Here is a 22899-nt window from a genome sequence, read left to right as displayed (position 1 = left end):
AACAGGCACACACGCGTCACTGGATTTACCTTCCAACGAACTCGCCTTCCTCCCTCCTTTCCCTTTCAACGTCCACCTCTCTCTCTCTCTGCTTCTCATCTTCAACTCCTACTCCCCCATCCATCTCACCAGGATGTCCACCACCATCCCAACCTTTCTCCTTCCGGATTCCATCCCTCCTCATACGGCATCTCCTCCTTCGAAGCTCGCGAGCCGCTATCGGCCAACTCCCCTTCCCTCTCCGAACCACTCCTCCTACGGTCCAGACGAACCAGATCAGCCTCAAGCTCGTCCTTCCTCTCCACCTCCACCTCCTCCTCCTCATCCAGAGCAACCTCACCCGCCAGCAGGAGGACCTCCGAAACCGTCTCCCGATCCTCGACCTTCGACTCCCTCTCCTCCCTCCAAGGACTCCTCCGCTGCTTCTCCCGTCCCTCTCCTCATCGAAACGACCTTCATCGACTCCTCCCTCACGACCCCACCGGTACAACCTCACCACTCTCGAACAGACAGCTTCCTCTCCACGTCCTCCTCCTTCTCCTCAGGCGGTTCCCCTCTTCAAACTCTCGTCGACCAAACTCCCAGCAGCACGGTCGTCGAGGACTCGTTCGCTTTCGATCAAGACCAGGATCAACTTCAACGGCCCACCGTAACTCGAGCTAAGCGAAGCTACTCGAATCATATGGTCGAGGTCGCCTTGGCTGCTTTGGAAGGGTTGATGCTCGAGCAGAGAAGGGGAACCTCGCCCGAGGAGGAGGTCGGAGAGAAGGAGATCGAGGAGAAGAGAGCGAGAGGGATGGGCGGGGAGGGGGTCAAGAGCGTTTGGAGAGAGGTCAGGCTGTGCGAGTGATTTGAGGATCTATGCAGGTGAGTCGCATGAAGAAGAGGAAGAAGCGGCGAAGTGCGGAAGAAAACTGACTTGTTTTCGCCTTTGTCCTTCGCGTTTTTGACTTTCAACAAGGTGTTTGACGCGTCGTTTGGACTCGCCTTGACGATCGAAAAACTTATTGTTCTTGGTTCTTTCTCCCTCACTCTTGCCCGCCATCTCATACCGTCTCCTTAGCTACTTCCGTCTTGACAACCCCTTCTTGCGTCTCTCGTTTTCCTTTCTGTATCGCTCGTCCCTTTCCTCCTTTTCTCTCGTTCGTCCTATGTCCAGCCTGGTGCTGCTTCTCATCTCGTCCCGATACTGTATCCCCTACACACGCTTCTTTCTTCGTACCCTTGTTGGCTAGCGATCTTCATTCTCTCTCCTTTCTCGAATGACCTGAAGTCGACTCACGCGTCGTCGACCTGCGAGCGTTCGGAACTCGTTCTTGCAGTCTTCGTTCGCTCCGAGAAGGTCGTCATGGTCGTAAATCGAAAAGGCAGACAAGATAAAGGAATTAAGGTAGCACGGAACAGAAACACTCGAAAGCAAAAAATAACTAGAAGCAGAAAACACCAAACTCGACGCGTCTCCTCCCTCTCCCTCACTCCTCCTCCTCCCTCCTCCAAATCCAGATCTTCCTCTCCCCAACACCCACAACCCACCCAGCCCCTGCATCCATACTAGTAGCCACTCCCCTAACCCTCATCTTATCAAGCCTCTTCCTCTCCTTCCTCTCCCTCTCTGTCCCTGCCTCGCCTGCCTCCTCCCCTTCCTCTCCATCCGAAACGACTCTCCTTGAGTTCTTCCCCTTCCCCAACCTGGCTCCCTGCTCCTCCGCCTGGACCACAGGTTGTTGTTGCTGCTGCTGCTGCTGGGTCTTCTTCCTAGGCGAGTTCCGTCGTCGTTCGACCTCCTGCGAATCGAGCTCGACGTCCATCTCGACGTCCTCGCTCGGACTGGGAGAGTCGTAGACGGGAGGAGCCAGGACCGCATACGCCTTCAGAACCCAGCGAGTAGTTCCCTCCGCGTCCCTGATCCATTTCCTCAGCTCTGCTTCGTTCTCGTCGTCCTCCTTTCTTCGAGGGAAGACGTTGATGGTCGAGTCCGTCTCTCGTCCCTTTCCCTTCGAAGGCGACGACGAGGGCATACGGACGTTCTCTCGATGATGAGGTCTTGTGACCGGTGGGCTGAGTTCCTCCGGCTCTTCCTGGGACTCGTCGTCCTCGTCCTCGTCGTGGTTCTCGGGAGCGAAAGCAACTTTGGGTTTGACGATCGGACCGGTGCGAGGAGGAAGAGGTTCGTCTGGGTGGAAGATGGCGATGGCTGGGGAGGAAGCTGAGGTCGGAGGGATGGGAATGAGGAAGAGAGAAGGGGACGTGTTGTCGGGAGAGGAAGAAAAGTAGGAGCTTGGGTCGTGGAAGTGGGAGTAGTTGGTCCAGGAGGGTTGGAGAGGTGAGGAGCAGCCAGAGGTGGAAGCCGCAGGGAAGGAAGCGATCTGGGAAGATGAGCGAGTAGTGGATGTGGTGGAGGGAGGGTAGTAGGTTGTGAGAATGTGAAAGGAGTCTGAGTGAGAAGGGCAGGGAAAGAGGGGAAGGAAGACGTGAGCTCGGAGGGCCATGAGAGAGGCAGAAGAGAGAAAACGGTGCGCGTGCGTGTGTACGGAGAGAAAGGCAGATGAGCGAACGTACAAGAAATATCGTACTGGGACCTCTGAGACCTCACAGCGTCCTTCTCCTTCCCACTGTCCCCGTACCTCACGAGTCTCTCGTCGGTTCCAGCTTTGAGAGGGAAGTGGTGATGAAGACCGAGCCATCTCCACTTGACGACCTTGGAGTGAGGGTAGTCGGTGTAGGAGAGAAGGGTGTCCTCGTCATGCCTGCATCAAAGACAAGAGAGCAAAGAACGAACGAAGAGAGTCAGGACGACGCGTCCAGAGAGCGACGAGGATCAGACGACGAACCAAGAGACTCCGTTGATGATGCCGGTATGGATGAGACTAGTTGAGAAGAGTGGGTGAAAGCACTTGTGAGTCCGGTGAGGTTTATCGGGGTTGTGACCGGGGTGGGGAGGTGGGAAGCGAGGGAGAGGCCAGATTTTGAGGGTCTGGTCGGCCTAGGACGACGAGAAAGGAAGAGGAAACGAAGGGTGAGCTCTGGCTGCAACTGTGACTCCTAGACGGACAAAAGAGATCGCTCACTCCTCCGGTAGCTATGACCGGAAGGTTCGGATGGAAGTCCTGGGATGGCGAAGAAACATTTCAAAGTCAGGATCCTCCTCGACGCGTCGAGAGCTGTTGGTTTGAACTCACCAAAGCCGTCACTCCTTGAACGTGACCTCCGACCGTCCCACCAGCGAGGATAGCAACGAGTACAGGTCCTTCGTCTCCAATTCCCATAGCAGAAACGTGATAGGCTTCGGGCTCGGACTCGGAAGCGAAGACGTTCCAGATTCGAACGGTGGTGTCGCGAGAGGCGGAGGCGAGGATCTGAGAGGAGGAAGGAGCGAATGTCAGCTTCGGGAAGGAGGTGAGAGAAGCAAGGAAGTGACTAGTCGTACGTGAGGAAACTCGTGGTGGAATTTCAGAGCATAGATCTCCTGCTCGACAAGGAGGAAGAGGGCGAAGAAGGAGGTCAGCTAAAACGTCCTGCCCTCCGACGAGCAAACGAGAAGCAACGAACCTCCCCATGCCCTCGAAGAACCCTGAACCTCTGGGAGCTATACTTCCCTCCGATGCACGTCAAGCTCCAGACGTAGATCAAGTGGCTCTTGCCCGCGAAAGCGACGAAGGGGATGAGTCGAATCGGATCGTACGACCAGCAGAGCGTATAGAGTCCTCCTTGCTCCTCGGACGGAGGGAGCTCTGTGATCACGTGGATAAACTGATGAGGTTCGTTGTCTCGTATTCGAAGGAAGGTGACCTGGTAGGACGAGAAAAAAGGTCAGGACGAAGACAAAAAAGAGAAGAGCAAGAGGGGAGCTGGAGTTGCGAACGCACAGTGTTGGACGAGACGATGGCTACCACTCCGCCCCAGTTGTCTACGAGAGCTTTCCAAGCTTTGTCCAGTGGCGTGACCGGAATCTCGGGGATGTTGCGACGTTGGAGAGTTTCCGAGGTCCAGGGAGCGAAGGAGACGAAGCGGAAGGTGTCGGTCTGGGAGAAGGGCGAAGGATTGAGGTGAGTTCGCTCGTCGAGAAAAGCTGATAGGGACGAAAAAATCGGCGGTACGAACCTTGGGACTTGTAAAGGAAGCATGGATCTTGTAGGGGTTTCGCATCTTCGGAAGGGGTTGGGAGGAGGAGGAGCTCATCGAGGAGGAGAGGGGAGGAGGCGAGGAGAAGTGATGGAGAGCGAGTCAAGGCAGCCCAGAGGTTGAGAGTTTTTTGAGTCAAGAATGCTGAAAAGGACCGAAGCCGAGGGTTGCTTTTGAGCTGAGAAGAACGACGAAAGTTTTCCTGAGGTTGAGGTTGGGAAGGGTTGGGAGGGAGATGGTAAAAGGGTGAGCTCGAAACCTCAAAGATTCCCCTTCCCTCCCTCATCTGGTCTTCAACTCTCACCATCCCTCTCTCCGCCATCTCTACAATCTTGTCTCTTCTCTGTCTCGCAGGATGTCTCACGTCGTAGTCCCCTTGGATCAACCTTCGACCTACAAGGATTCTCAGTCAAGCGTGAGTTCTTCGACCTCTTGACCCTCCCCTTCCTTCCCTTCGTCAAGCTCACCCCTGATCTCCCTTCCCTTTCCATAGTTTGATCGTCAGAAGGAGCGAGTCCTGCTCGACAAATCTACCACTCTTTATGTCGGGAACCTGAGTTTCTTCACCACGGAACAGCAGATCTACGAGAGTGAGTGAGGGGAGAGCTCATCGAAGAGTCGAGCTCAAAGAAACGAACGAGCTCACCTCCTGCCACCCCTTCCTTCCTCTCCCCTCCCTCTTCTCAGTCTTCTCAAAGTGCAGTGAACCCCTGGAAGGAGGAGGACTCAAGAGGATCATCATGGGCCTGGATCGAGTGTGAGTTTCTTACTGCTCGTCGTCTCACTCTGCTGTCGTTCCCTTCGCTCAAGCTCACCTCCTCCCTTCCCTCCCTCCCCTTCCTCTTCCTCTTCACCTTCCTGCCCTTCCCTCCTCTCGTCTTCTCCTTCACCAGGAACAAGTTCGTATCTCACTCTCCTCAATGTCTGCTTCCAGCTTATGACTCATGCTGACCTCGCTCGCTTCCGTCCTTCTCCCCTGTCTCTCTCCTCCTTCGACCTCCTCCTCCAGAACACCCTGTGGCTTCTGCTTCGTCGAGTACTACACCCACAAGGAAGCTCTCTCCTCCATGCGATACGTCTCAGGTACCAAACTCGACGAGCGAGTCATCCGATGCGATCTCGACCCTGGATACCGCGAGGGAAGGCAGTTCGGAAGGGGAAAGAACGGTGGTCAGGTCAGTCTTCAGTCTTTTCTCCCTCTCTCTCTCTCATCCCCATCGCGGATCGTCTCTCTTCCGAGATGGAGCAGAGCTCTGAAGGATAGTATGTACTAACTCCGTTTCTGTTACTCTTCAGGTCCGAGACGAGTTCCGACAAGAGTACGACGCTGGACGAGGAGGATGGGGACATCAACGAGCTCTCGCCGAGAAGGAAGCTCAGGATCGAGCTCGAGAGGCGATGCAGTTCGAGGTTTACGCTGGTCAGGGTGGAACGGGAACGAACGGTGGAGAGGTTCCTGTGGGAGAGGGCGCGGATCAGAGTGAGTCTCGTTCTCTTTCCTGATTGCGTTGTTCCTTCGCGTCGACGAAGAGACTCTGAGATGCTGATCCTCTTCGTCTTCCGTCTCCGCTTTGGGTTTCCTTTTTGAAGTGCTCGCTGGACAGGGCAGGTCGAAACGAGAGAGGAGTGCAGACGACGAGAGGGACGAGAACCCCAGGTCAAGAGAGGTGCGTTTCTCTCTTCCTCCTTCGTCAAATCCAACGAAGCTGATCCTTCTTGCCTACTTTTTTCACTCAGCGACGAGACGACGACGAATAACGACTTCTATAACGACCAACCTACCGATGCTATCTATGTACCGCTCCCATCTTCCTCCCTTCCCCACCCCGCTCGAAAGCTCAGGGCCTGATGACCTCCTTCAGCTGCTCTAAGAACTGATCCACCTCGTCGAGAGTGTTGTAGTGGACAAGGGAGATTCGGATGCAACCGTCTTCTGAAGGAGAGTCGACGGTCCCGAAGCCGAGAGAAGCGAGAAGTCGGGAGGCGTAGAACTGGGAGCGGGAAGGGGAGAGAGAGATCAAAGTCAGTGGGAGAATGAAGAGGAAGAAGAGAGTGTGAGAGAGAAGTAAACTTACATGCCCGTACTTGATCCCGATCTAGAAAGAACAGGGTAAACGCAACGATCAGCTCTTGTAAAGGTCGGAGACGGCAGCACGCCGCGTCAATATGGACGAAAACGCACCTTCCCACCCTCGTCAAACCTCTTCACGACGTCCCCACTCTTCAATCTCAACTTGACCTCTCCTCCCTCTCCCCTTTCGTCACTCTCAACAATCACAAACGCAACCGTCACGGCCGATCTCCCATTCTCCTCCCCCATTCCCCCAGGTCCGACGACTCTCACTCCCCACCCTCTCCCTTCCTCTCCACCCAACCAACCAAGAAGCCTCTCTCCCAGTGCGCACTCATGAGCTGAAATCCTCGAGAAGGCGGAGACGAGGTGATCGGAGCTCGACAAGGACGAGGGGAGGGATGAGAGCGAGAGGAGGTAAGGGAGGACTCGCGAGACTGAGTGGACAAGCTCGTAGGAGGCTCCTCCTGGAGCGAGGAGATGGGCGGGATCTTTGGGGTGGAAGTAGTGGCCGAGAGAGGAGAGGGAAGAGACGGCGGAGGGAGATACGTAAAGGACAGAGAGGTGGGGAGCGAACACCTTTGCGAAAGAGACGCGTCGAGTAAGCTTAGAAACTCCTCCAGTCCGTCTCTCGGGCCTCAAGGATATTATCTTTGAAACTTCGTGCTCACCTTGTAGTACGAGAATACCGCAAAGTCGACTCCCCATCCTGTCACGTCCATCCTCTGGTGAGGAGCGTAGGCGACGCAATCGACGCACGTCTTCGCGAGTCTGTCCGTCTTCTCTCGAACGAGGTCGACGACTTGTTTGATGGGAGTGGATTGTCCGAGGATGTTTGAGCAGGCGGTGAAGGCCACAATTTTGGTTTTGGAAGAGAGGAGGGGAGCGAGGGTTGAGAGTTGGAGGGTTGAATCGGTGAGGGCAGGGGTGACGGTTGTTTTCCACCATCTGACGACGAGTCCACGATTGCGCGCAAGACGTAACCAGGGTCCGATATTGGCTGATAAGAGAAACGTTAGATCGGCGAGTTTAGAGGGGTCGAAAAAGACGAAGTGAAGGAGAGAGGAGGGGAAAGCAAGCTCACCTTCGTGATCAGCGTCTGTTACGACTATCTCGTCTCCTTCGTTCAACCAGTCCCCAGTCTCCAAGCTATAAGCCAGGTTGGTGATGAGCGCTGTGGTTGAGGATCCAAAGACGATATCCTTCTCGCTTGAAGCGTTCATCAGGGTCGCTGTGGCCTTCGCTCCCTCCGAAACGTTCCCAGCTGCCTTGAGAGACAAAGGATAGGCTCCTCCGAGCTGAACTATAGAAAAGAAGATGAAGTAGAGCCAGATCAAAGCAGCTCTTGATGCTCCAAGCGAGTGAGAGCTCACCGTTTGAACAAAGGAGGAAGTCAGTCAGAGCATCGACGCAGGCTCCCAAGATCTGCGATCCGCCCGCGTTGTCCCCAAAGACGAAGGAGGAAGACGATAGGGCTGGAAAGTTGGGGAAGACCTCGGTGGGGAGGTCGAGGGGAGGAGAAGACATGTTCGAGTGAGTGAGAGTCGAAAGGGAAGGAGGGAGCGACCCTCGGCCAGCGCCGACGTCGAGAGCGCTCCTTTTTTGCTTGACAGGTAAGGAAAGTCCAAGTTGGTTCAAGAAAGTAGCAAAAGCATTTCACAGAAAGGATGGGGATGTCGAACCCGACGTGCTGTAGAAGGGGGAAGGAGAGGGATGGCTTGACGCTCAAAGACGCGTGCTCTCGCCAGCTCCGTCCAATCGCTTGTCCTCGTCTCTTTCACCTCGATTTCAAAGCTCTTCGAAATTTCAACAGGTTTGTTAGGAAATGTAGCCCGTAAATGACGTACTCAAGTTTCACGACCTTCTGCACCGACCAGAGGGGAGGAGAAGCCCGAGCCGACGCGTTCAGGCGTCAACGACAAAGCTCGACGTCGACGAGCTCAGGCTCCTTACGTCGCTCTCCTGTGAACGTCATTAAATAACCCGGTTAGAGGCTCCCTTTCCGTCTAAGAAGTCAGCCTGAGAAGAGAAAAGAAGGGAAAGGACAAAGTCAGAACTCTTCAAAACGAGCATCGAAAGCGAGAAAGGGAAGCAAAGCTGAATTCACCAGTTGATCGACGGCTTGAGTGCATGTATGAAGCTGCACTTCGAAGGTGGCTGCACCGGAGCTGAGGAAGAGGGGGAGGGTAGGGATAGGAAAGAAGGGAGCAAAGGAATCAGATCGACGCGTCGAATTCGAAGGAGCGGACCCGTTCCGACTCACTGAGGCATCGAAATACAGTTGGCTAAAGATGGAGAAAAGCAGGTGAATTCAGAGTCAGCTCGGGGGGCCGAAGAAGCAGCGCAACGAGAGGAAACTGTACTCACGAAGCGAGAAAAGCCCTCCGTATTTCTGCCAGGTCGGCGGTTCGACCTCCCATACATCACAGCCCACTCCCCCAATCACTCTACTCCTCAGAGCTTCTTCCAGAGCGACCTCCTCGATGATGCCTCCTCTAGCAGTGTTGATCACGATCGAGCTGGGTTTCATCGTTGCGAGCTCCTTCGATCCGATGAGATGGCGCGTCGAAGCGTTCAGAGGGCAGTGGACCGAGAGGATGTCCACGAGGGGGAGGAGATCGGAGAGCGAGGATTGGCGAGTATGAGGAAGAAGTCGAGGGAAGCTTGCGAGCCAAAGAGGAGAGGGAGAAAAGGTCAGCGTTCGACGCGTGTTGAAGGGAATCGAGAGAGGAAGAGAAGACTGACTCGGTGTCCTTCTCGGTCCATTTCGAAGCAGATGACGTCGGAGAGAAGATGTGGATCTCGCATTGGAAGGTGTCCTGCGTTGGGTTCAGAAGAGCGTCCGGTTCAGTGAACTTATGAAGGGATCGAAAAGAGCGAAAGGAAGGAGGAAGACGAGCTCACCCAGAACAATTCAGCGGTTCTTCGCGCTATCGCTCCCATCCCAATGATCCCCAACTTCTTCCCCCGAAGAGAGTGGCTCATGTTTGCACCCATGGGTGTAACTAGTTCCCTTGCACGAAGACGACGATCTTGCTCAGCGACTCTCCTCAAAAGAACGAGGGCGAAGGTCAAGACCAGCTCAGCTACAGCCTCTGAGTTCTTGCCTGCAAACAGAATGAAAAAAAGGGTCCGGTCGTCAGCTTCAAGGGCGAAGAGAGAGGCGACGAGAGAGAGGGCGAGCTCACCTGGAACGTTCATCACAGCTATGCCCAGCTCTTGAGCTGCTTCTGGATCGATGCTGTCGTATCCAACTCCATTCCTAGCGATAGCTCGAAGCTTGGGAGCCTTCAAGAGCCTCTCTCGAGTGAGAGCGTACGGTCGTAGCACTGGTTAAAAAAAAATGTCAAAGAAGAAGGAAGGGATGAGCTCCGGCTGAACTTTCCCCTCCCTTTTTCTCCTCTTGAACTCACCTATTCCGTCGCAGAGAGCCAGTGCTTCCGCCTCGGGAATCTCATCGCGTAGGATCACTCTCCCAAAGATGGCTTGAGCATGAGTTGTGGCCTGAAAGGAAGAATCAGAGAGAGAGATCGAGAGAGAGGTCAGGACGAGCTTGAACAAAAGGAGGGGAGGAAAAAGACGAGCTCGCAAACTCACTCCTTCGTCCCACGTCGAAGGGATCCATACGGTCGAGTCTTTGGCTTTGGGAGCGTTCTCGTGTCGAGAAGCAGGTTCGGAAGGAGGAGTGGGTAGGAAACTCATTGTTGGCGTTAGAGGTCAAACTCCTCGTCCTGATGAAAAGGCGAGGAGCTGGACGTTTCGGATCTGCCCGCGGGGGACGCGTTTTAAATCCGAAGAGCTGAGGTGCATGAAAGTGAGAGGAAAAAAAAAGGGGGTCACCGATACATGAGCTGGTATGTAAAGGAGGGGGAACGCTCTGCTGTGTGATTTTTTCGAAGAGGAGAACGAGCGGCTCGACGACTTGGACAGCTCCTGGTCGCGACGCGTCGTGTTTGGTTCCTTTCTTCTTTCTTTCTTTCTTTCTTCTTCTAGCAGCAGCAATCGGGAGTCAGCTCTACCAGAGGTCTTACTCGACGCAGGAGTCTGCTGGAAGATAGACCGCTTGAGTTCGTTGAGAGAAGAAGCAGACTCGCGACTGTCCAAACCCGTCTTGAACCGAGACGAGAAGAGATCCAACCATCTATAGAAAGAAACGAGCAACAGAACAACCCTCAAAGGAGAAAGCTAGCAAGAGAGCGACTGCAAAAGCATGCAAACAAGGCGAACACACTCGGTCCGAAAACGAAAACGAAGAAACGAAACCCACGTCGCCTTCTCTCCCTCTTTCTTCTACTCCAAGAACCCCAGACTCTTCACCCCCGTCACCTTTCTCCAGTCACCTTCGACGTCTACCACCCCCACTCCAAACTCGACCTCTACTCCATCCTCGTCCTCGATCATCTGGATCTCGTCGTCGGCGAGGCTGAACGACGAGGGGGAGGCGTGCATCGTGTGCATCTGCGAGGGACGACGTGGGTGGGCGATGAGGACGGAGATGAGCAAGGAGGGAGGTTGGGAAGGGAGGATTCGAGCTCCAGGGGGGAAGGGGAGAGGGACGACGGAGATGGGCTGGTTTGAGCCGAAGAAGGAAAAAGAGAGAGAACGAGAGATCGAAGTGTCGGTGATCAGCTCGAGCTCATGAAAGTTCCTCCCTCTCTTTCTCTACAACATGGTCCAAGGACTCACCAAACTCGCACTATCCCACTCCTTCATCTCCTCTCCCTTCCCTTTCCCCTCCGGTCTCCACTCCTTCTTCTCCCCTAGAATCTCCCACAGCGCAGGAAGTCGATTCTCCGCCTCCTCCTCCTCCCTCTCCTCCCTCAGCCTCTGCCGCTCCATGATCCGAGCGTATCTCCGCTTCTGCTGACGCACAGCGAGGGAAAGAGCGATGAAGAGAACGATGGCGATGATGGCGGCTAGGGCGAAGACCTATCAACCAAAGGAATAGAAGGAGGGGCCAAAGCGTGAGCTCTCCAAGTCTGGAAGCGGATCGGAGATTCGGAGGGAGGGAGAGAGAGAGGAATGGGAGGATGGCACGAACGATGGGCCAGAGTTTTGAAGCTGGGAGGTCTGCCATGTCTTGAATTTTTTACTACTACCCAGAGAAAGAGAAAGAGAAAAAGAGAGAAGGGAGGAACGGAGAAGAGGGACGGTGGCCGTTTTGCGAGATAAGGCCGAGGGAAGACCTCGCGATCCCTCGTCTTCCTTGGGTCTCTTTTCACCTTGGTAACGACGAACAGCCTCCCGTCTCAGTTCTCTGGTGACAGAGAGGGATATCTACTGGCTCCCTCTCGATACGAAACCCAAGTCTGAACAGTCGCGTCGAAAAGAGGAAGGAGAAGAGCTCGACCAAACCCAACACTTTGGCATCCGGCTCAACTCGCCCGAGCTCTTCTTTCTTCTCCAAGCTCGTGCGTTAAAATTCGTGTAATCATCAAGCTCGTAAAAAAAAAATCCTCAAGATCTTCTCCCAGCACCCTCCTTCCAACTCTCCATCACCTCCGCCAACCGCATCAAGTTCGCGTCCGAGTAGATCCCCATCTCCTCCTCCTCCGAGCCTTCTCCCCCAGGTGTGTTCGACGCAGCGAGAGCGTGGAGGTGTTTGATGAGAGCGAGGGAGGAGGTTATTTGCGAGGGGGGAGGAGTGGTGAGAGCCTGCAAAAAAGGAAAGGAAAGAGGTGAGGGAGGGAGATGGGACGACGCGTCGCAGTGAGCGAGACGAAGTTCTCGAAATGAGGATTACAGAGGAGCAGGATGGATATCTCACCTTCAGCAACTCCCTCGCCTCACTCCCACTGAGCTCGTCGATCTCCCTGTCCGATAATCCTCGTCCGGAACCAGAACCAGAACCAGCCTCGTCGACGCGTCCTCCTCCCTGCCGTTGTTGATGCTGAAGCTGAGCCTGTACGAACGCGTCCTGAGCCTGAGCGTGAACGAGGCTGGTAACGTCCTTGACCACGGAGCGGAGAGCATCGACTTCGTCGTTAGCGGCTGAGAGAGCTTGGGACAGGGCGAGGAGGCCGAGAGGACGGGTCTGGGTTTGTTGAGTTTTGGTGGTGGGGAGTTGAGGGAAGGAAAGAGACGAGAAAATAAAGACGGGAACGGATGTGAGTTGGTGAGATATTTGGGAGAGGAAGAATGAAGGCAGAGACGGGGGACGAGAGAGGATGAGAATCCGACGCGTCGACTTACCAAAAACTCCCTCTGATCCTCGAAACTTCCATCTCCTCCTCCACCACCACCTTCGCTCGAAGCTCCACTAACAACCTCTCCCTGCTCCTCCACCTCATGGTTGTTCTCCACAGCCCAACCCTCACTCTGAGCAATCTGCATCGTCAACGACGTTGTCCTCTTCTCGTTCGGTTGAGGGTAAGCTGGAGGGATCCCTCCAGGCGGTGCGAAGGAGTTGAAGTCCGAGGCTGCTGACGGAGGGAGATGAGGTGGTTGGAAGATGTTTTGAGGGTGGCGGTGAGGAAGGTGGGTGGGTTGTTGTTGAGGAAGAGGGGAGGAGGGAGGGAGAGAGGGTTGAGGTTGAGGGTGGTGATAGACCTGAGTTGGGGAGCCGATGGAGTGAGGTGGAGTGGGTTGCTGATTCTGATAGTTTGGTTGAGCAAAGGGGATTGGGTTCGAGGTGGGAACGAGTCGTTCCTGTTTCGAACGAAGAACGAAAACGACGCGAAGAGAGGGAGAAGGGAGTCAGTCTCGTCCCCTTGGCCTCTATCGATATAAAGGGCATGGACCTTGAGAGTTCTACTCACAACATGTTCAGCCTCCTCCCCATCAGACGAATCCTCATCGGACGAGAAGCTATCCTCGTCGTCCGCTGCACCAACACCAACGACACCCGAGTCCTTCAGCGGGCTCGACGATCTCGCACCGAACGGATCCTCCTCGAGCGTCAAATCCGCCTTCACCGCGATCTTGGGTCCCACCATCCTGTAGCTCGCCGACGTAGCTGAGTTCGAGGACGAGGCGGAAGCATTGCGACTGTGAGCTCCTCCTGTCGTCTGAGGCCGAAGGGCGGAGAGTTGAGGGAGAGGAGCCGCTGGTTCCGTGGGAGGAAGCGAGTCGTTGGGATGCAAAGGAGCAAGAGGAGGGAGTGGGAAGAGGGAAGGTGATGCTGAAAAAATGCTCTTGGTTTCGATGGGTGTTGGACGTTCTCCTGACGCGACCGAGTGAGGCCGAGGAGGAAAGGAAGTTCCTGAAGGACGGAGCGTGGTCGAAGGAGGGGTAGGGACGGAGGAGTAGGAGCTTAGCCGGGACGGTTTGGATACGGAGGGACGGTTGGGGGAGAGGAGAGAGGAAGGACGCTGAGATGGAGAGAAGAGGAGGAGAGAGAGGGACGGGAGGAAGGGGAGATATGAGCTTCGTTCGTTTCGTTCGTTTGAGCTTCCTTCCCTCCTTCCCTTCGCTCCTCTACAACAAGATACCGAAAGTAACAAGAAGAGTTGTACTCACTCCTACTCCCAACCCTTCCATAAACCTCCCGTTCGCTCTCTTTCCAGCCCCAAAAGGAGCTTCTCCTCCTCCTCCTCCTTCTCCTCTTCCTCCCACACTCTCCAACCCTTTCCCTTCCTGTTCCTCCCTCAAAGGCGACCTGTCCGTTCCTATCAAGTCGAGCAACGTTTCAAACTGATCGTCCCTCTCTTCTACAGGACTCGTTACAATCACTCGAGTAGAGGGGATCCTCTTTGAAGCTGAAGTCGAGGAGGAGGAGGATGAACGAGATTGGACTCGAATGTTGTGAGGGAGGTTCTCGTCAGAGAAACCGTTCATAGAGGAGGAGGAGGAGGAGGAGAAGAAGAGGATGGTGGATGGTGGAGGAAGGAGGAGAGGGGACGCCTCTAGGGCTGGATGTCGAAAACAAAAAACTGATGTGATGGGTGGGGGTTGAAAGAAAGGAGAGGACTTCTGCGACACCGAGGTCTTCGACGCGTCAACTCCTTGTTTCTTTTGTCCGTCCAAAAAATACTCCGAAACGTCGACTTTCGAACTCGGAGAAAAACTGTTCGGATAGAGAGGACTCTGAACAACAACTCTCTCTCCATCTCTAGATTATTTACTCCCCAAGGCCGTTGTTAAATGAGTTCTCCCTCGATGACCCCCGCTCGCCCGCGGTTTCTCCTCCCCTCTTCTCTGAGCTCTCCCAAGCTTTCGACTTTCCAACCACAACCTCCTCCTCCCAACGATCTCCTCTCTACATAGGCCACTTCATCAAGCTCTCGAACAGATCCACCTCAAGCCGGTGACAGACTCGGCTTGCTCTCCTCCCCCACCTTCTGCCCTCTTCCCCCCCCCACCCTTCTTTCTCTCCCCTTGCTCTCGCTCCTCCTCCTATTATCCTTCAAGCTCAAGCTAACGAAGATTTGCAGTCGCATCTCTTCTCAACTCTGATCTTTAATCTTTCATGAACCCAGGCCTTTCAACGCCTCTCCAGCCCAACTGGAACAACCGAAGCGTCGAGAGCTGAAGCAGCGAGCCTCCCGATCTCCCCCGTTGAAGCTCGCTTCCCCTCCTTGCAGCCAATCTTCCTGAAACGCCAGAGTTCAGCCGGGTTAGCGGCTTGTTCGAGGTGACAGCCTTTTTCGGTTGGCAGGCTGTTTCTCAATCCAAACCTCCCAACGACCACCAGCGAACCGAAACACCAACAGAGACCTCCCTCCTCCCGTCCCGTCCCTGCTCTTCCTCCCTCTTCAGAGCAGCAAGAGAACTCCTTCTTTCTTCCCACGCGTCTCACTCTTCTCGGCTCTCGATAAAGAAGGAAACGTCTTCGCCTTCGCCTTCCCGTCCCATCCTTCCTTCCCTCTTCCTTCAGCCCTCGACCCGTCCCGTCCCGTCCCTTCCCTCCAGAACGCGTCGCCCTCTCACCTTCTTCAACCTCCCACCATCTCTCTCTCACCCAAATCATGGCTCCCACCAAACCCAAGGCGCTCCTCGTCCGAAATCGATCTTCCCAATCTTCCAACACCTCTCCCGTCCTTCGACAATCTCCTCCTTCAGCCTCCCAAGGTCTCCTCCTCTCCCCACCCCTCTCCGCCCGTCCTAGCGACTCTTTGATCTCCCAGTCCAGCAGAACGAGGAGCTCAGAGGAGGATGCTGCGTTTGGAGGGTTTGGAGTGGGAGGGAGCAGGAGTGGGGATGTTTATAGCGAGAGGGAGGGTGGGAGCTCAGAGGATGGAGGAGGAGGAGGCGTTCTCATGAGTCCGCAGATGCTGGGGAGTCCAAGCAGGAGGTTCAGTGGCGGGAGTGTGAGCGGGTTTCGTCTATACTGAATCATCGAGTTCGCGACGAGGACGAGCAAAAAACTGATCCCTCTTCTTCGCGCTCGTTCCTCGTTTTTGCGTTTCACAGTACTCGGATTCGATCCACTCGAGTTCAGCTCCGAGGGGGATGTACTCTCCTCGTTTCGATGGAGGTCAGAGGGACTCAGTCTCGAGTGGGTTTAGAGCTGCTAGCGTAGGGATGGCTCTCGGAGCGTACACGGACACAACTTCAGGAGAGAAGGTGCGTCGTCCTCCCTCCCTCCCTCCTCCCTTCCCTCCTCCTTTCTTTCCTCGCACACGAGCGAGCCTTCTGCACGTCGTTTCTCCCAGAAACTGACCCTTCTTGCTTTTCGCCTTCGCTGCTCTCTCGAACTGCAGGGCTTCTCAGGAGGAGGAGATCCTTATCAAGAACTGGGAGGAGGCTCGAACCGAGATTCGGTAGGCGGAATGTCGAACTCGCCTTCTCAAGCTCTCTCCTTCACGGAAGGCAAGGAGGACGATGACTGGATGTACGACGAGGATCCTAAGGCGAGGAAGTAAGTCGTCTATTTCTAGCTCTCTTTATCTCTCGAGAGCTTGGGAGGGCTGGGCGAGACAAAGACGAAACAAAGGAGGTCGAACGAGCGAGGTGACCGACCCCAGGCGCTGACCGCGTTCTCTTTCTTCTTGTTTTCGGTTCGTAGGGGAAGCCATGGAAGAGGAACCATCTTCACTTGGAGGGGACTGGTGAATCTCGGCTGCTTGGTTGTCTTCGTACTGGCGTTGTTGATGCTTTTGTGAGTTCTCGTCCCGCTCCCGTTCCCTTGATCAAACGGGAAGCTCACCTCGACGCTCGTCCCCCTTTTTCGTTTGTCGTAGCGCTGGGTACCCAGTCTTGACGGCTTTCAGGACTGGAGGATTGGGCAAGAAGTCGACGAACGGTGCTGTGAGTTTGTTGGAACGACCCTCTTTTCTTCGAAGGTCGAACGAAGAGCTATCGAAGGACGATCCGTTCTTCCGATTTTTCAGAGCTGACCTTTAGCTTGCTCGTTCCATCTCTCTTCCTTCCCGTCTTCGTTTTCTACTCGGGCGATGCTCATCAGTTGTTTGTCCACCTTCCCTTTCACCCGTCGTCTCGACGAAACTCTCTACGCGTTCCGAACCCAAAAAAACTGAACCCAACGCCCCTCTCCCACCTCTTTCATCTCGTTTCCCTCGGGGCTACAGCAACCTCGGAGGAGTCAACGCTTCAGGACAAGTCCCTCAAGTCGTCGGAAACTTTGGGCTGATCGATCACGACACACCAGAGACGGCGAAAACGCGCTGGGGAATCGACGATGCGAGCGAGGTGTACGATCTGATCTTCAGCGACGAGTTCAACACCGACGGACGCTCGTTCTACCCTGGAGACGATCCTTACTGGGAGGCTGTGGATCTGCACTAGTACGTCCGCCGTAAAAAAGCAGAGGGAAAGAGAGGGAGACGCGTCGAGCGTTCTTCGTTTCGTTTCGCTGACGGGCTCCCCCCCATCTTTTGCACTTTTCACCCTTAGCTGGCAAACTGCGAATCTCGAGTGGTACAGTCCGAGGAGGATCACTACTGCTGGGGGAGCTCTTCAGATCACGCTTGATAAGTTCACGAGTCACAACCTTTCCGTTCGTCCCTTTCTCCCTTCCTCATCACTCCGCCTCCTCCTTCCTTCAATAACTTGTTCACCTCCGTCCCTTTGGATCCTTATAGTACGAAGGAGGTATGATGTCGTCCTGGAACAAGGTAAGCGCCCGTCCCTCTCCTTTGCCTCCCCCTCTTGCTCGTCCCTCTCGATCTTCGAACTGACTCTTTCCTCTCCTGTCTGCTTCGATGATCTAGTTCTGCTTCACTGGAGGATACGTTGAGGTCTCGGTTATGCTTCCTGGTCGACCTGATGTTCTCGGACTCTGGTGCGTTTCCATTATCTCGCTTCCCGTCTCGTTGTGTTCCTTTCGACGCGTTTCATTGCTGATCGGACTCCTTCGTTCTCTGATTCTCCTTTCTCTTTCCAGGCCTGCTGTCTGGACGATGGGGAACCTCGGTCGAGCCGGATACGGTGGAAGCTTGGAAGGTCTTTGGCCTTATTCGTGAGTTTCGAGTCGCTCGAAGGACGACGACCTCGCTGCCGTCTGCTGAGCTGATCATCTCTCTTCTCTTGACCAATCACACTTACAGATACGAGGCTTGCGATGTTGGAACTGTGAGCTTCGAATCGTTTGCATATCTGCTCCCTCGACCGCAGAGCTGACCGACGCGTCCTCTCTTTTCCGTCTCGATCTCTTCAGGTTTTGAACCAGAGTATCGCTGGCGTTCCAGGGCTTACTGCGACCACCTATGGGGTTACTGCTCCTCTTTCGTACCTGTGAGTAATCGTCTCCCTCCCTCGAATCTTTGGTGGAAGCCTCGAGCCCTCTTGCTGATCGAACGCGTTTTCGTTTCCCTTTCTTCCCTCCTTTTTGCCAGCCTCGGCCAACGACTCTCCGCCTGCACCTGCCCTGATATAGATCCTAAAAATCATCCTGGTCCTCAGAACTCGGACGGTTCCTGGGTCGGTCGAGCAGCTCCTGAGATTGGTTCGTCGACCTTTCCCCGATTTCGCTCATTCTTTCCCTCAAGAGACTGACTGATCTCCTCCTCGTCTTCTTCCTCCTCAGATATCTTCGAAGCTCAAGCAGATTGGGACACGCTCAAGGGAGAACTGTCGCAGTCAGCTCAATGGGCTCCGTTCGACGCCGATTACGAGCACAACAACGACTCGAGCTCGATTCAGTTCATCGACAGGACCGTTTCGAAGGCGAACACGTACTGGGGTGGTGTTTATCAAGTGAGCATTACTCTCTGATCCTTTCCTCTGTAGTAAGTTGATCTCACCGCTTTCTCTTCTTCCCTCAGCAATCCGTCTCGGGAGTCACAACGATCGATCAAACAACATACGAGCGCACCGGAGGGAACTTTGGGATTTCTGGCTTCGAGGTGAGCCTCTCAGCCTTCCAAACTTTGAACTTTCGAGACTCAGCTGATCATGTCTCCCTTTCTTGGTTTGCAGTGTGAGTTCTTCATCGACGCGTCGCGTCGCAGCTACTCCCTTCGTCTCGGCCCCGAGCTGAGCCTTCCCTCCTCCTCCCTTTTTGTCAGACAAACCTGGATTCGACGGATACATCGCCTACGTCGCTGACGGGAAGCACGCCTACACGATGAGAGCTTCTGCAGTCGCAGGAAACTCGAAGTCGATGATCTCCGCTCGACCGGTGAGTCTCGTACTTTCCTCTCTCTCTCCCTCGATGCCTTCCTCGTTTCGGTCGTCTTTCGAATACAAACTGACTTCGTTTCTTCTATTACTTGCAGGTATCGATGGAACCTGTGAGTCTGCGACCAATTGACGACGAGCTCGAGCCCATGGCTGCTTTGCTGACTTTTCGTTCCTTCTTCTTCCCCTTCGCCTACAGATGTACGTCGTGATCAACTTGGGTATCTCGGAAGGTTTCGGACGAGTTGACTACGATCTATTGGAAGCACTGTGAGTCCCATCTCGTCGCTCCGCTCCTCTTCTCGTCGAGCTGAAAACTGACCTTTCGTCTCTTCCCTTTTCCAGATGGCCCGTTCACATGGAAGTTGACTACGTTCGAGTGGTAAGTACACTTCTATTCACAGCTGAACTGAACGAAGGTCGAACTGACCTCTGCTCGTACCCCCAAATAGTATCAACCTCGAAACTCGCCAACGAGCATCGGATGCGACCCTCCTGATCATCCAACGAAGAGCTACATCGAAAACCACCCCGATCTCTACGGAAACCCTAACTTTACCTCCTTCGGTTTGCTCCCTGGAGGAGCGGGAGAAACCTTCCCTGGGAATTCTTTACTCGTACGCGTCGCAGTTCCCCTTCTCGCCCTCCTCTCCCCTTCGCTGCGACTTCCCGGATTCGTGTTGACTGATTTCCCCCCTCTATTTTCGCACCTCACAGGGTCAATGCTAGACCGTTCTTACTTACTGTACGATCTCTTTGCTTCTCTCTTCTCTCAACTTTCTCTCTTTGCTGGCCTCGCACCACCCTCGCTCCTTTGCTTTATGGATTCGCTCTGTTTATCCTCCCCTGCTCTTGCTTTGCTTCTCCCTCTCTCTCTCTCTCTCTCTCTCTCTCGGTTTGCTTGGATCTGCGTGTTTTGGCTTTCGCACGGACTGTTTCAATTTGCTTTTCTCTCTGTGTTCGGGCTTGGGAGGTTGTAAGTGTTTCTTGGGAGGAGGAACGGAAGGGGAGGGTGACAAAAGAAATCAACGAGCGTAGATGTTGAGCCGACGATCTCTTCCCTCCCCTCGTTCTTTTCTTTGTTCGAACGCGTGTATTTCTTCTCGAGTCTCTCTGTCTCTTTGTATCGACTTGTAGAGCTCACATATCGCGTCTACTTTGCTCATTTAAGGGAGGCTGATCGCAAAAAGCAAGAAGAGTGGGAATCGACGGATTCGATCAACAAGCTCCGGATCTGGGCGGTGAGACGCGACCCGCCATCTTTTTTGAAGCTCGAAACCCAAGCTCCTTCTTCTTTCAGTTCCTTGTTCCTCAGTCTTCCTTCCAACATCCATCATCTCAACCTATCGTCTCTTTCTCTCTTTCCCTTCCTTCCAACAAATCCCTTCCCCCTTCACAGCGTCAAGTCTAGCACTTCCCCCCTCCCCCTCACACTCCTTCCAAACTCACTTCTAGCAAGCACGCACCTTCCCCTTCCACTCCCTTCAAAGAAAAACCTCTTCACCACCCTCAACTCACCACCTACACCAACCTACTACACTTCAAACATGCCTTCTACCATCAACACCCTCACCGTCCTCGCCGCCCTCTCCTTCTTCTCGACCTCGGTCGTCGCTTCCCTTGGCCACCACGCCCACCCTGGTCTCACCAGTCTCTCCCACCTCCCTCCCGTTGTTGGTGTCCTCGCCGACGATGGAGAGATCCTCACCACCCAGCAGGAGGCTACTCGAAGGAGGAGCCTCGATCCTCGATACTACGGAGACTCGCGAGGTTTCACTCGACGTGAGTTTTCAGCCTTCCTTCCCTTCCTTCCCCCTTTGATCCCACCGCTTCCCACTTGATCCCTAGACTTCTCAAACTGACTCCCTTCCTTTATCTCTTCCTCTCTTTCGCAGCCGCTGAGCTTGGAAACCAGAAGCGAGCCATCCCCGCCGGTTGGGCTGAGGTTGGTTGCGTCGCCGAGGGAACCTCTTCGAGGACCCTCAATGGATTCTCCTACATCGACAGCGCCATGACCACCGAGTCTTGCTTGGCTACCTGCTTGCAGAAGGGATTCACCTACGGAGGAATGGAGTGGAGCGACGAGTGAGTTTTCGGTTTCGACGAGGTCGACTCGAGCTCTCGCTCGATCTTTTCGTTTCGCAAGCTGACCGACCCTCTTTCCTTTCCTTCTCTGTTTCTATCGCTTAGGTGCTACTGTGGAAACTCTTTCGAAGGTGGAGGAGGAAGCACTACTGGTCTCACCACCTCCTGCTCTATGCCCTGCGCCGGTTCGTCCTCTTTTCCATCTCTCCTCCCCGATCCGGCGAATCTCTTCTCGTCTCTCCTTTCTCGACTTCAAAACGGGACCTTACTCCTCTCTCTTCCCTCTCTTTTTCTATTTATCTCTCTCAGGATCCGCCTCTGAGATGTGCGGTGGAAACTACGTCCTCTCCGCCTACTCCTACACCTCTTCCGGATCCACCGACGCCTGTGGAACCGTCGCTCCCACGACCGTTGTCGCCTCAGCCACCGCTTCTGCTACTGCTTCCGGATCCGTCGTCGCTTCTGCTACCATCACCTCCTCCGCTGCCACCGCTTCTGCTACTGGATCGTCCGGATCGACCACGACCGAGTGGGAGTCTCTCGGTTGCTTCTACGACAACCCCGACGAGAACAACTCCCTTCACATCCTTACCGGAACTTCCCTTCTCGACCAGAGCAACATGTGAGTCTACTTCTACACTTCCTTGAGCGAGCGAGACTATGGAACGGTCAGCAACGAGATGAAACGAACGCTGACCGACGCGTCCTCCCTCTCCTTCGTTTCCCTCTTTCTCAGGACCCCTGAGCTCTGCCAGACTCGATGCGCCGGACAGGGATACAACTTCGCTGGTCTCGAGTACGGACAAGGTACGTTCTCGATGCCCTTCTACTCTCGAACCGCGTTCTGAAACTGACCCTTCCCCGTTCTTTCTTTCTCGTCTTTCAGAATGTTGGTGTGGAGATCTCACCGCTACCGAGGTCTCTGCCCTCACCTCCAACGCCCCTTGGTGCAACATGCAGTGCACTGGAGACTCTTCCCTCACCTGTGGAGGAGGATGGTCCATGGACGTCTACGAGCAGGTCGACGTCTCGGACGACTGCTAGTTTCTCTCCCCTCTCCTCCTTTCGCCTCGATCTCCATCTCTCTCTCCTCTCTCTCCCCCTCCCCCACCCCCACCACCACGCTTGATGCGTCGTAGTAGTAGGATCAGTAGCGTTACGGACTGAGTTCGCGTTATCTTTTTCTTTTCTCTGGGTTGTCGATTTTGCATGCTGCTGGTTTTTCAGTTTTGTCGATTTACGTACTCCCTCCCCCTCCCCTCCCCTTTCCCTCGATTTTGTTGGTCGACCCCCCTCCCTACCTGTCTGTTCTCGGTTTCTCGGCTGTCTGTTTCTCGTTTACCTGACTATGTATCTATCTCGATACACCACCTCATATGCTTTCATGATCACTTTCTTTAGTTTCAACAACGAGAACGAGGAGAAACAAGACGGAAAAGGGGACTGGGACTTTCGTTCTGTAAAGAGGAGAGAGAGTGAGAGTTTGTCGAAAGGGATGGAAGAAGAGCCAAAGATCCAACACTACTGTGGTCGTCGTGGCCACCTCCGAGCAGACTCGCCAAAACCTTCAAACCCTCGAGAAGAGACGCACCAGAGACGCGTCGTCTTCTCGTCTCGTCATCTTCGTTCGATCCAGATGAATCGGCTTGGCTGGATTCCCTCGGGCGTCGGTGTCTTTCTGAGTGAGAGTCCGCGCAGAGGGCAGATGCGTTCTTCGAGCGACCTAGAGGAGGAGCAGCTTGAGAAGGAGACGAGTTTGAACTGCGAACGTGGCTCTGTCCCCTCGAAGGACTTCCTCTCGTCCTCGCACCTTTCGAAGCCGGACCTCGACCGAGGAGACCGAGGAGAAGCCGTCAGTATTAGATCAGACCAGGATGGCGGTTTGCTCGTGGATATCTTTTCAAACCTGTCGAAGAGATTTGAAGGCAAGAGCGGGGAGGGAACGAGATCGGAGGAGGAGAACCCAGGCTGTCGGTGTTCCGCATACCCTTTTTTTCCGAGCAGGTCCAAAAGCGGCTATAGAGAGACTGCTTATCAACCGAGGCAAATTTTCATGGTCGTTTCTGAGGGTCTTCGTTGCCCACGTGCGCGTTCAAAACAGA

The 22899-nt window shown here is 54.5% G+C and overlaps 10 protein-coding genes across 10 annotated transcripts; 5 read left to right on the top strand and 5 right to left on the bottom strand.

Annotated features, from left to right (window-relative positions):
• Positions 1-42: 42 nt before the first annotated feature.
• Positions 43-1208, top strand: BDY24DRAFT_180343 (uncharacterized protein). The gene is made up of 2 exons (XM_076636317.1): positions 43-867; positions 962-1208. The coding sequence occupies exon 1, from the start codon at positions 134-136 to the stop codon at positions 848-850; it is 717 nt and encodes a 238-aa protein (XP_076493650.1). The 5' UTR covers positions 43-133; the 3' UTR covers positions 851-867; positions 962-1208.
• Positions 1209-1676: 468 nt separating this feature from the next.
• Positions 1677-2747, bottom strand: BDY24DRAFT_399979 (uncharacterized protein; the record flags this gene model as incomplete). Its single annotated transcript, XM_076641894.1, has 2 exons — positions 2560-2747; positions 1677-2434 (listed from the first exon to the last, which is right to left on the bottom strand). Coding segments are annotated over exons 1-2 (756 nt in total), but the record flags the coding sequence as incomplete, so codon positions are not given.
• Positions 2748-2845: 98 nt separating this feature from the next.
• BDY24DRAFT_399978 (uncharacterized protein) lies at positions 2846-4340 on the top strand. Its single transcript, XM_076641893.1, has 7 exons — positions 2846-2983; positions 3069-3107; positions 3180-3356; positions 3428-3466; positions 3550-3789; positions 3867-4022; positions 4102-4340. Exons 2-7 carry the CDS (start codon positions 3099-3101, stop codon positions 4243-4245), a joined length of 765 nt encoding a protein of 254 aa, XP_076493648.1. The 5' UTR covers positions 2846-2983; positions 3069-3098; the 3' UTR covers positions 4246-4340.
• A 53-nt stretch (positions 4341-4393) lies between these two features.
• On the top strand, positions 4394-6026 carry BDY24DRAFT_354951 (nuclear cap-binding subunit 2 family protein). The gene is made up of 8 exons (XM_076637772.1): positions 4394-4537; positions 4616-4712; positions 4810-4879; positions 5016-5021; positions 5132-5297; positions 5419-5602; positions 5713-5789; positions 5860-6026. The coding sequence occupies exons 1-8, from the start codon at positions 4478-4480 to the stop codon at positions 5878-5880; spliced, it is 681 nt and encodes a 226-aa protein (XP_076493647.1). The 5' UTR covers positions 4394-4477; the 3' UTR covers positions 5881-6026.
• Positions 5961-7721, bottom strand: BDY24DRAFT_444081 (pyridoxal phosphate-dependent transferase; the record flags this gene model as incomplete). Its single annotated transcript, XM_076644822.1, has 6 exons — positions 5961-6113; positions 6198-6218; positions 6305-6772; positions 6865-7193; positions 7278-7496; positions 7567-7721. Coding segments are annotated over 6 exons (1345 nt in total), but the record flags the coding sequence as incomplete, so codon positions are not given.
• Positions 7722-8138: 417 nt separating this feature from the next.
• BDY24DRAFT_410523 (putative phosphoglycerate dehydrogenase) lies at positions 8139-9925 on the bottom strand. The gene is made up of 9 exons (XM_076642850.1): positions 9791-9925; positions 9607-9697; positions 9382-9522; positions 9098-9300; positions 8939-9012; positions 8561-8856; positions 8457-8478; positions 8301-8361; positions 8139-8212 (listed from the first exon to the last, which is right to left on the bottom strand). The coding sequence occupies exons 1-9, from the start codon at positions 9893-9895 to the stop codon at positions 8168-8170; spliced, it is 1038 nt and encodes a 345-aa protein (XP_076493645.1). The 5' UTR covers positions 9896-9925; the 3' UTR covers positions 8139-8167.
• Positions 9926-10357: 432 nt separating this feature from the next.
• Positions 10358-11346, bottom strand: BDY24DRAFT_444079 (uncharacterized protein). The gene is made up of 3 exons (XM_076644821.1): positions 11235-11346; positions 10880-11122; positions 10358-10762 (listed from the first exon to the last, which is right to left on the bottom strand). The coding sequence occupies exons 1-3, from the start codon at positions 11268-11270 to the stop codon at positions 10484-10486; spliced, it is 558 nt and encodes a 185-aa protein (XP_076493644.1). The 5' UTR covers positions 11271-11346; the 3' UTR covers positions 10358-10483.
• Positions 11347-11609: 263 nt separating this feature from the next.
• Positions 11610-14079, bottom strand: BDY24DRAFT_399973 (uncharacterized protein). The gene is made up of 4 exons (XM_076641892.1): positions 13652-14079; positions 12952-13503; positions 11961-12841; positions 11610-11848 (listed from the first exon to the last, which is right to left on the bottom strand). The coding sequence occupies exons 1-3, from the start codon at positions 13967-13969 to the stop codon at positions 11963-11965; spliced, it is 1749 nt and encodes a 582-aa protein (XP_076493643.1). The 5' UTR covers positions 13970-14079; the 3' UTR covers positions 11610-11848; positions 11961-11962.
• Positions 14080-14789: 710 nt separating this feature from the next.
• Positions 14790-19666, top strand: BDY24DRAFT_399948 (beta-glucan synthesis-associated protein-domain-containing protein). The gene is made up of 22 exons (XM_076641891.1): positions 14790-15441; positions 15545-15697; positions 15835-15992; positions 16140-16232; positions 16315-16389; positions 16663-16878; positions 16988-17090; positions 17176-17208; positions 17305-17375; positions 17478-17552; positions 17641-17665; positions 17751-17827; positions 17929-18038; positions 18120-18289; positions 18358-18438; position 18512; positions 18601-18713; positions 18811-18825; positions 18912-18982; positions 19058-19094; positions 19165-19329; positions 19430-19666. The coding sequence occupies exons 1-22, from the start codon at positions 15100-15102 to the stop codon at positions 19439-19441; spliced, it is 2196 nt and encodes a 731-aa protein (XP_076493642.1). The 5' UTR covers positions 14790-15099; the 3' UTR covers positions 19442-19666.
• Positions 19667-20041: 375 nt separating this feature from the next.
• Positions 20042-22204, top strand: BDY24DRAFT_365814 (WSC domain-containing protein). The gene is made up of 6 exons (XM_076637941.1): positions 20042-20494; positions 20608-20797; positions 20903-20982; positions 21107-21419; positions 21534-21604; positions 21684-22204. Exons 1-6 carry the CDS (start codon positions 20260-20262, stop codon positions 21839-21841), a joined length of 1047 nt encoding a protein of 348 aa, XP_076493641.1. The 5' UTR covers positions 20042-20259; the 3' UTR covers positions 21842-22204.
• The last annotated feature ends 695 nt before the right edge of the window (positions 22205-22899 follow it).

This window comes from Mrakia frigida (genome assembly GCF_051309035.1).
Source record: "Mrakia frigida strain ATCC 22029 unplaced genomic scaffold BDY24scaffold_33, whole genome shotgun sequence".
Lineage (NCBI taxonomy): Eukaryota > Fungi > Basidiomycota > Tremellomycetes > Cystofilobasidiales > Mrakiaceae > Mrakia > Mrakia frigida.
Note: the sequence above shows the minus strand (reverse complement) of the source record. Positions and strands in the feature narration are given on the sequence as shown.